At 42.3% G+C, this 11363-nt stretch overlaps 1 protein-coding gene across 1 annotated transcript; it reads left to right on the top strand.

The window, feature by feature from the left end:
- Positions 1 to 1050: 1050 nt before the first annotated feature.
- On the top strand, positions 1051 to 4051 carry LOC120033656 (gastrula zinc finger protein XlCGF17.1-like; the record flags this gene model as incomplete). Its single annotated transcript, XM_038980089.1, has 2 exons — positions 1051 to 1105; positions 1711 to 4051. Coding segments are annotated over 2 exons (975 nt in total), but the record flags the coding sequence as incomplete, so codon positions are not given.
- Between the last annotated feature and the right edge of the window lie 7312 nt (positions 4052 to 11363).

The raw sequence follows: 11363 nt of genomic DNA, 5'->3' as shown, positions 1-11363 counted from the left end.
GTATTTGGGGAGTTTCTCCCATCGCCACAGAGGAACTCTGGAGCTCTGTCAGATTGAATACTTATGTAAAATGTTAGTTTGTTTTTAATACATTTGCAAAAATGTCTAAACCCGTTTTCGCTTTTTAATATTGAGTATTGTGTGTAGATTGATGAGGAAAACATTTTTATTTAATCAATTTTTGAATAAGGCTGTAACGTAACAATGTGGAAAAAGTCAAGGGGTCTGAATACTTTCGAATGCGCTGTAGTTATCCTCTATTCAGGTGTACAAAACCAAAAGTAAGACAACTAAACTTAGGAAGGGGAAGCATAGAAATATCACACATAGAACATATCTACCGCTTCTTAGACTTGCTTTCAATGAGACTGACAGATCTATAACTCACATTTCTATGTGCATTTGGTCAGGTTGCCTAAAAAGTTACAGATTGTAGCTTTAATATAAGGAATTTGATGTATAGCAGTTACTTTTTACTTTTACTGAAATAACAGTTGAGTACTTTTTTTCCACCACTAACCATTGGGTGTGAGTGAAATAATACGGTGAAGACAAGGTTATTCAGGAAAATAGTACATAGTGCTGCCTAAAACATACTGCAACCTTGTACTAAATGTTTTTTTGAGTCATTTATATTAATTTAGGAAATCTACTGTAGGTTAAGTGCACTTACTTTAAATTACACAACGTATGTGTGTCTAATGTGAATTCATGTTTTGTTTTCAATGTTTAGCTACCTGATCTGTTGAAATGAGATAATTTAACAAGAAAAATGTAATATATATTTAGAGAATAAAGAATGCGCCAGAACTGTCAAGAAAATAACTTTAGTGTCCGTTTCTCTTTATTACTACTGGCCGACTCAGATTAAGTGTGAGGGCGGTTACATCAACAGTGAGGACAAACCCAGCCTGCCTCTCTCCTTCCACACTGAGTCCAAACCAACAGTCACTGGGTCCTGATTGTGACAGTGGAGCCCAGTTTGCACCGCAGGATCCAGAGATGGCATCAGTGAAGCTGGAAGACTGCAGTCAAACACTGGAGCTGAATGTCAACATTAAAGATGAAGAAGAGGAGGAGAAGATTGGGACATCTGTTATTCATGGTAACAGCAGGTTCTATCTATCTATAAGTTATTTTCATAAATTAGACCTCCATAAGTTATGACCCAGTCTACTGCTAGGTTGAATTGTGTAATTCTGACATCACATCCCTGAGAAACTCCAGACTGCACAACAAAGCTTGTTTTTCATTCCAACTTCCCACTGTGTATGAAAAGTTACTGTAGAACTGTTTCATGATGAACTGTTTCAATGAGAAGGTAGATGTTATTTCATGCTACTCAGACTTGCATGGTTTGATACCAGTATTGCCAGCATTTTTAAAAATTCAATTCCGGTTAATTGAACACTGAAATGACAGTTATCATCATCCTTTGAAAAGAGGAACATTTGGAATTGGAATATGGTTTGCTTTCTGAATGAACTCCAATAGAAATGGAATTGACCCCAACCCGGTTGGTTGCTAACTTGTGATAGTGAGTGGAGGATGATATGGCTCATAATTTTCACTCCTTTTGCCCCTTTTTGCCTTCAACTCTTATCCACTTTTAGAAATAGTTTTATTCCCTTTTGTATTGAACAGCCTACTGATATGAAGTCATATGTATATCTCACCACCTGACTGGTTCTTCTGATGTTGTTCACACAGGAGACCGTGTTGAGACATTCTCTACATCCAGAGAGCAACAGCAGGAAGATCACAGAGCTAAGAGGTCTCACCTCTGCCCACATTGTGGGGAGATTTTCCCAATTCTATCAAAACTAGAAATGCACCTAAAAATACACACAGGAGAGAGTCTGTATTCCTGTACTGACTGTGGAAAAAGCTTCAAAACATCAAGGTCTCTGACAGTTCATCAGAGAACACACACAGGAAAGACGCCTTACTCCTGCTCCGAATGTGGAAAAAGTTTCTCTCAACAGAGCAATTTAAAAACACATCAACGTATACATAAAGGAGAGAAGCCTTACTCCTGCTCTGACTGTGGGGTCAGTTTCTCCGGATTGGATACCTTAAAAACACACAAACGTATACATACAGGAGAGAAGCCATATTCCTGCTCTGACTGTGGGAAGACATTTTCTCAACTGGTCCATTTAAATGCACACCAACGTATACATACAGGAGAGAAGCCTTACTTCTGCTCTGACTGTGGAAAGAGTTTCTCTCAACAGAGCAGCTTAAAATCACACCAGCGTACACATACAGGAGAGAAGCCGTACTCCTGCTCTTACTGTGGGAAGTGCTTCACAACATCATCTGCAATAAACGTTCATCAGAGAACACACACAGGAGAGAAGCCTTACTTCTGCTCTGACTGTGGAAGGACTTTTTCCCGATTGAATACCTTAAACTGTCACAAGCTAATACATACAGGACAGAAGTCTTACTTCTGCTCTGACTGTGGGAAGAATTTCTCTCTACAGAGCAGCTTAAAATCACACCAACCTATACACACAGGAGAGAAGCCTTACTCCTGCTCTGACTGTGGAAAGAGTTTCTCTCGACAGGGCAGCTTAAAATCACACCAACGGATACACACAAGAGAGAAGCCTTTTTCAGAATAAAACTGTACATTTTGGGTGGATTGACAATGGACCCCTGCTTAAAGTATCCTCCTTTTTAAATGAAGTCATACAGAGTTGCCTACAATGTCATCCTCCAGATAAGGCAGATCTAATATTACAGCAAATGATATGGCTCAACTCCAATGTACTGATAGATTAAAAAAAATACTTTTATTGTAAAAAATGTGTATAATATCTATGAAGGACATTGTAAACAAGAAAGGTCAAATGATGTCACATAACTAACAACAGCGTATGGAGGTGTGTACTCAATACAAGATTATAACCAACTCATTGTGGCTCTGCCACAAAATTGGAAGAGGCAATTACTTAAGAAATTAAACACTTTGTCTAGTTTTCTCCCATTAAAAATCAGAAATGGCTTAAAATTATTAATATAAATTGAAAAATGTATCAGTTTCACTTAGTCAAAAGGTTTGACAGCAATATGGTATAAAATGCAAGTAATTTGGGAACAGGTTTTTGATGTCCCAATACCTTGGCATCGGGTCTATGAACTGACATATACAACTATTGACACTGCAATCCCGTTCGCTTCGGTATAAGCTATTATACAAAATACTTGTTACAGAAAGAATGCTCAATATATGGGGCATAGAACAGTCAGCCCAGTGCAGACTCTGCCATGAGGAAACAGAATCAATAGATCAGTCAGCCCTGTGCAGACTCTGCCATGAGGAAACAGAATCAATAGAACAGTCAGCCCAGTGCAGACTCTGCCATGAGGAAACAGAATCAATAGAACAGTCAGCCCAGTGCAGACTCTGCCATGAGGAAACAGAATCAATAGAACAGTCAGCCCTGTGCAGACTCTGCCATGAGGAAACAGAATCAATATAACAGTCAGCCCAGTGCAGACTCTGCCACGAGGAAACAGAATCAATAGATCAGTCAGCCCTGTGCAGACTCTGCCATGAGGAAACAGAATCAATAGAACAGTCAGCCCAGTGCAGACTCTGCCATGAGGAAACAGAATCAATAGATCAGTCAGCCCTGTGCAGACTCTGCCATGAGGAAACAGAATCAATAGAACAGTCAGCCCAGTGCAGACTCTGCCATGAGGAAACAGAATCAATAGAACAGTCAGCCCTGTGCAGACTCTGCCATGAGGAAACAGAATCAATAGAACAGTCAGCCCAGTGCAGACTCTGCCATGAGGAAACAGAATCAATAGATCAGTCAGCCCTGTGCAGACTCTGCCATGAGGAAACAGAATCAATAGAACAGTCAGCCCAGTGCAGACTCTGCCATGAGGAAACAGAATCAATAGATCAGTCAGCCCTGTGCAGACTCTGCCATGAGGAAACAGAATCAATAGAACAGTCAGCCCAGTGCAGACTCTGCCACGAGGAAACAGAATCAATAGATCAGTCAGCCCTGTGCAGACTCTGCCATGAGGAAACAGAATCAATAGATCAGTCAGCCCAGTGCAGACTCTGCCATGAGGAAACCGAATCAATAGATCAGTCAGCCCTGTGCAGACTCTGCCATGAGGAAACAGAATCAATAGATCAGTCAGCCCAGTGCAGACTCTGCCATGAGGAAACAGAATCAATAGATCAGTCAGCCCTGTGCAGACTCTGCCATGAGGAAACAGAATCAATAGATCAGTCAGCCCAGTGCAGACTCTGCCATGAGGAAACAGAATCAATAGAACAGGCAGCCCTGTGCAGACTCTGCCATGAGGAAACAGAATCAATAGAACAGTCAGCCCAGTGCAGACTCTGCCATGAGGAAACAGAATCAATAGATCAGTCAGCCCTGTGCAGACTCTGCCATGAGGAAACAGAATCAATAGAACAGTCAGCCCAGTGCAGACTCTGCCACGAGGAAACAATCAATAGATCAGTCAGCCCTTTGCAGACTCTGCCATGAGGAAACAGAATCAATAGAACAGTCAGCCCAGTACAGACTCTGCCACGAGGAAACAATCAATAGATCAGTCAGCCCTTTGCAGACTCTGCCATGAGGAAACAGAATCAATAGAACAGTCAGCCCAGTGCAGACTCTGCCATGAGGAAACAGAATCAATAGATCAGTCAGCCCTGTGCAGACTCTGCCATGAGGAAACAGAATCAATAGAACAGTCAGCCCAGTGCAGACTCTGCCATGAGGAAACAGAATCAATAGAACAGTCAGCCCTGTGCAGACTCTGCCATGAGGAAACAGAATCAATAGATCAGTCAGCCCTGTGCAGACTCTGCCATGAGGAAACAGAATCAATAGAACAGTCAGCCCAGTGCAGACTCTGCCATGAGGAAACAGAATCAATAGATCAGTCAGCCCTGTGCAGACTCTGCCATGAGGAAACAGAATCAATAGAACATATTTTCTGATGCTGTCCATCGGTGGCTCGCTTTTGGAGTCAGGTCCAGGAATGGTTGTGGCGTCATATTATCAGGGTTCAGATGGACCTGCAAACTATTGTTAAGGGATCTGAAAAACCACTATCCGTCAATGGGTAATATCATTATACTCTGGGGTAAAGTATTGATTTTTAGGGCAATATGGTAGAAATGTTACAAATAGGGAGGTTCAGGACCCTCATATGACATCACAGTAAAATGGAGACATGTATTGCCAAGTGAAACAGCAAAACGCTGTTATACTGGAAAAGGTGGGTTAATCTCTGGACATCGGAGGGTTGGAGTTCAGATCACAATGAATGGTAGGTTGGCCGCTGTGGGTGGAAATCCAGACACTTGAAGAGGAAATTGGCAACATATGTATAATATTTATTTACAGGTTCCGTAGATGTGAGTGAAAATAGCTGTATGTAGCAGTAGATGTATTGTTGTCTGTTGGTTTACTCCAACCAGGGGAGGGGTGGTAGGGTAGTATACTCCAACCAGGGAAGGGATGGTAGGGTAGTATACTCCAACCAGGGAAGGGATGGTAGGGTAGTATACTCCAACCAGGGAAGGGATGGTAGGGTAGTATACTCCAACCAGGGGAGGGGTGGTAGGGTAGTATACTCCAACCAGGGAAGGGATGGTAGGGTAGTATACTCCAACCAGGGAAGGGATGGTAGGGTAGTATACTCCAACCAGGGAAGGGATGGTAGGGTAGTATACTCCAACCAGGGAAGGGATGGTAGGGTAGTATACTCCAACCAGGGGAGGGATGGTAGGGTAGTATACTCCAACCAGGGAAGGGATGGTAGGGTAGTATACTCCAACCAGGGAAGGGATGGTAGGGTAGTATACTCCAACCAGGGGAGGGATGGTAGGGTAGTATACTCCAACCAGGGGAGGGATGGTAGGGTAGTATACTCCAACCAGGGGAGGGATGGTAGGGTAGTATACTCCAACCAGTGAAGGGATGGTAGGGTAGTATACTCCAACCAGGGGAATAAAATACTAGGAATTAAATATGATATCGTTTGATATCTACCCACCGGCCAGTTTATTAGGTACAGGATAATGGAACGCTCATATAGACAGTGAGTCACGTTGCTTGCTATGTAAAGCAGGCAGACAGGCATCGAAGCATTCCGTTACTGTTCGATTGAATGTTATATTGGGTAAAACCAAATCAAACTTTGTCACATGTGCTGAATACAACAAGTGTAGACCTTACCGTGAAATGCTTACTGACAAGCCCTTAAACCCTTAACCAACAATGCAGATCAAGAAGAGTTAAAAAAATATTTAACAAATAAACTAAAGTAAAAAATAATAAAAAGTAACACAATAAAATAACAATAACGAGGCTAAATACAGGGGTTCCCTAGTCAGTGTGCAGGGGTACAGGTTAGTTGAGGTATTTTTTGTACATGTAGGTAGGGGTGAAGTGACTATTCATAGAAAATAAACAGTGAGTAGCAGCAGTGTACAAAACAAATGGAGGGGGGGTGTCAACCAGTGACCTAAGCGACTTTGAGCGTGGTATGATAGTGGTTGCCAGGTACGTGACTGAGGAGGTGGTATGATAGTTGCCAGGTAAGTGACATTGAGCGTGGTATGATAGTTGCCAGGTAAGTGACTTTGAGCGTGGTATGATAGTTGCCAGGTAAGTGACTTTGAGCGTGGTATGATAGATGCCAGGTACGCGACTTTGAGCGTGGTATGATAGTTGCCAGGTACGTGACTTTGAGCGTGGTATGATAGTTGCCAGGTAAGTGACTTTGAGCGTGGTATGATAGTTGCCAGGTACGTGACTTTGAGCGTGGTATGATAGTTGCCAGGTACGTGACTTTGAGCGTGGTATGATAGTTGCCAGGTAAGTGACTTTGAGCGTGGTATGATAGTTGCCAGGTACGTGACTTTGAGCGTGGTATGATAGTTGTTGCCAGGTAAGTGACTTTGAGCGTGGTATGATAGTTGCCAGGTAAGTGACATTGAGCGTGGTATGATAGTTGCTAGGTAAGTGACATTGAGCGTGGTATGATGGTTGCCAGGTAAGTGACTTTGAGCGTGGTATGATAGTTGCCAGGTAAGTGACTTTGAGCGTGGTATGATAGTTGCCAGGTACGCGACTTTGAGCGTGGTATTATAGTTGCCAGGTACGTGACTTTGAGCGTGGTATGATAGTTGTTGCCAGGTATGCAACTTTGAGCGTGGTATGATAGTTGCCAAGTAAGTGACTTTGAGCGTGGTATGATAGTTGCCAGGTAAGTGACTTTGAGCGTGGTATGATAGTTGCCAGGTAAGTGACTTTGAGCGTGGTATGATAGTTGCCAAGTAAGTGACTTTGAGCGTGGTATGATAGTTGCCAGGTACGCGACTTTGAGCGTGGTATGATAGTTGCCAGGTAAGCTGGATCTGGTATGTCAGAAACAGCCTCCTGGGCTTTTCACACACAACAGTGTCTAGGGTTTACAGAGAATGGTGCGACAAACATCCAGTCAGCAGCAGTCCTGTGGGGGTGGAACACAGCTTGTTGATGAAAGAGGTCGAAGGGGAATGGCAAGAGTCGTGCACGCTAACAGCAGGCCACAAACAGACAAATAATCCCACAGCACAACAAGTGTTGTGCAGAACGGCATCTCGGAACGCTGCAACTTGTCGATCCTTGTCACGGATGGTTCTATTGCAGCAGACAACCTCACCGGCTTCCACTCCTATCATCTAACAACAAGGAAGAAGCGGCTCCAGTGGGCACACCATCATCAACCCTGGACAATTGAGTGAAAAAACATTGACTGGTCTGACGTGTCCCAGATCCTGTTGCATCATGCTGATGGCAGATGCATGATTTGGCATAAGCAGCATGAGTCTATGGACCCATCCTGCCTGGTGTCAACGGTACAGGCTGGTGGTGGTGGTGTTCCGAGGTCCAATCAGCAGCAACTCGGCTACACAGCTGATGCCTGCTGGACTGTTCATTAACACGGTACTTCATTTTGTTTATCTGTCGGCCCCAGCCTCAAACTCAGGCCCTGTGTGTAGCTAACTGACCCTCTCTGCCCATTCATCGCCATTTACCCGTTGTTGTTGTCTTAGCTGTTTACCTGTTGTTGTCTCACCCGTTGTTGTCTTAGCTCTCCCAATCAATACCTGTGATTACTTTATGCCTTTCTCTAATGTCAATATACCTTGTATACTGTTGTTTAGGGCAGCTCTCATTGTTTTATTATATCAAAAAAGCTGACTAGCATAGCCTAGCCTAACGCGACAGGGATATCATATAATATAATTTCATGAAATCACAAGTCCAATACAGCAAATGAAAGATAAACATCTTGTGAATCCAGCCATCATTTCCGATTTTTAAAATGTTTTACAGCGAAAACACAATATATATTTATATTAGCTCACCACAATAGCCAAACACACAACGCCATGTTTTCACCATGTTTCCACCGCAAAGGTAGCTTTCACAAAACCCACAAATAGAGATAAAATTAATCACTAACCTTTGAAAACTTCATCAGATGACAGTCTTATATCATCATGTTATACAATACATTTATGTTTTGTTCGAAAATGTGCATATTTAGAGGTACAAATCCTGGTTTTACATTGCAGCCACCATCACAAATAGCACCAAAACAGCCAGAATAATTACAGAGAGCAACGTGAAATACATAAATACTCATCATAAAACATTTATGAAAAATACATGTTGTACAGCAAATGAAAGATAAACATCTTGTGAATCCAGCCAATATTTCCGTTTTTTTAAGTGTTTTACAGCGAAAACACAATATATATTTATATTAGCTCACCACAATAGCCAAACACACAACGCCATTTATTCACCGCCAAAATAGCTTTCACAAAACCCACAAATAAAGATAAAATTAATCACTAACCTTGAACAACTTCATCAGATGACAGTCGTATAACATCATGTTATACAATACATTTATGTTTTGTTCGAAAATGTGCATATTTAGAGCTACAAATCGTGTTTTTACATTGTGAATACGTAGCCACAATGCACCAAATTGTCTGGAGATATTTTGGACAGTCACCTAATCTAACCAAAGAACTCATCATAAACTTTACAAAAAAATACATGTTGTACAGCAAATGAAAGATACACTGGTTCTTAATGCAACCGCTGTGTTAGATTTTTTAAAATAACTTTAGTACAACGTACAGCATGCAATATTGTGAGACAGCGCCCTACAATTCTCCGCCTTGTTGGAGCCAACATAAAACACAAAAATACGAAATAACATCATAAATATTCTCTTACCTTTGTTGATCTTCCATCAGAATGTTGTGCAAGGAGTCCTAGTTCCAGAATAAATCGTTGTTTTGTTTTAGAATGTCCATTTCTTCTGTCGAATTAGCAACTTTGGCTAGCCATGTGGAGGGCACATGTCCAAAAAATCTTTGCGCATGGAACGAAAAATTCCAAAAGTCCCAATAAACGTTGAATAAACTGGTCAAACTCGGTTGAAAAATCCTACTTTATGATGTTTTTCTCATATGTATCCAATAAAATCAGAGCCGGAGCATTTCGTCGTGTAAACCAAACGCATTTCAGAAGACAATGTGGGGTTTCCTGGTGCGCAGCTGCATACTGACAAAAGAGCGGACCTGTCACTCCAAAAGCTCTCATTCGGTCTCGCATCAAGCTAGACACCCCATTCAACATTCTACTGCCTGTTGACATCTAGTGGAAGGCGTATGAAGTGCATACAGATCCATAAATATAAGCCAGTTGAATAGGCAGGCCCTGACACAGAGCCCCATTTTCAGAATTTTCACTTCCTGTCTGGAAGTTTGCTGCCAAATGAGTTCTGTTTTACTCACAGATATAATTCAAACAGTTTTAGAAACTTCAGAGTGTTTTCTATCCAATAGTAATAATAATATGCATATTGTATGATCTAGAACAGAGTACGAGGCAGTTTAATTTGGGCACGATTTTTTCCCAAAGTGAAAATAGCGCCCCCTATTAAGAAGAAGTTAATGCCTAGGGTTACCTCCACTACTCACACCCTACCGTACCCTTGTCTGTACACTATGCCCTGAATCTATCTTACCACGTCCAAAAATCTGCTCCTTTTATTCTCTGTTTCAAAAGAACTAGACGACCAGATCGTATAGCCTTTAGCCGTACCCTCATTCTACTCCTCCTCTGTTCCTCTGGTGATGTAGAGGTTAACCCAGGTCCTGTGTGTCCCCAGGCACTCTCATTTGTTGACTTCTGCAACCGTAAATGCCTTGGGTCCATGCATGTTAACATCAGAAGTTTGCTTTATTCACTGCTTTAGCACACTCCGCCAACCCCGTGTCTAAATCTTGGCTTAGGAAGGCCACCAAAAATTCTGAAATTTCCATCACCAATTACAACATTTTCTGTCAACACAAAATGTCTAAAGGGTGCGGAATTGCAATCTACTGTAGAGAGAGCCTGCAGAGTTCTGTCATACTATCCAGGTCTAAGCCCAAACAGTTCGAGCTTCTACTTTTAAAGATCCATCTCTCCTGAAATAAGTCCCTCACTGTTGCCGCTTGTTATAGACCCCCCTTAGCTCCCAGCTGTGCCCTGGACACCATATGTGAATTGATTGCCCCCCATCTATCGTCAGAGTTCGTACTGCTAGGTGACCTAAATTGGGATATGCTTAACACCCAGGCCGTTCTACAATCTAAGCTAGATGCCCTCAATCTCACACAAATTATTAAGGAACCTACCAGGTACAACCCCAAATCCGTAAACATGGGCACCCTCATAGATATCATCCTGACCAACTTGCCCTCTAAATCCTGTTTTCAATCAGGATCTCAGCGATCACTGCCTCATTGCCTGCGTCCGTTATGGGTCTGCGGTCAAACGACCACCCCTCATCACTGTCAAACGCTCCCTAGAGCACTTCTGCGAGCAGGCCTTGCTAATCGACCTGGCCTGTGTATCCAGTAAGAGGCTGCCTGGTTGTTATTTAAAAGTTATTTCCATCTTAAATAAGCATGCCCCTTTACAAAAATGTAGAACTAAGAACAGATATAGCCCTAGGTTCACCCCAGACTTGATTGCCCCTGACCAGCACAAAAACACCATGTGGCGTACTGCACTAGCTTCGAATAGTCCCTGCGATATGCAACTTTACAGGGAAGTCAGGAACCAATACACACAGTCAGTTAGGAAAGCAAAGGCTAGCTTTTTCAAACAGATATTTGCATCCTGCAGCACTAAATCCAAAAAGTTTTGGGACACTGTAAAGTCCATGGAGAATAAGAGTACCTCCTCCCAGCTGCCCACTAATAAATCCACGATAATCGAGAATTTCAATAAGCATTTCTCTACAGCTGG

This window comes from Salvelinus namaycush, chromosome 40, assembly GCF_016432855.1.
Source record: "Salvelinus namaycush isolate Seneca chromosome 40, SaNama_1.0, whole genome shotgun sequence".
Taxonomy (NCBI): domain Eukaryota; kingdom Metazoa; phylum Chordata; class Actinopteri; order Salmoniformes; family Salmonidae; genus Salvelinus; species Salvelinus namaycush.
Note: the sequence above shows the minus strand (reverse complement) of the source record. Positions and strands in the feature narration are given on the sequence as shown.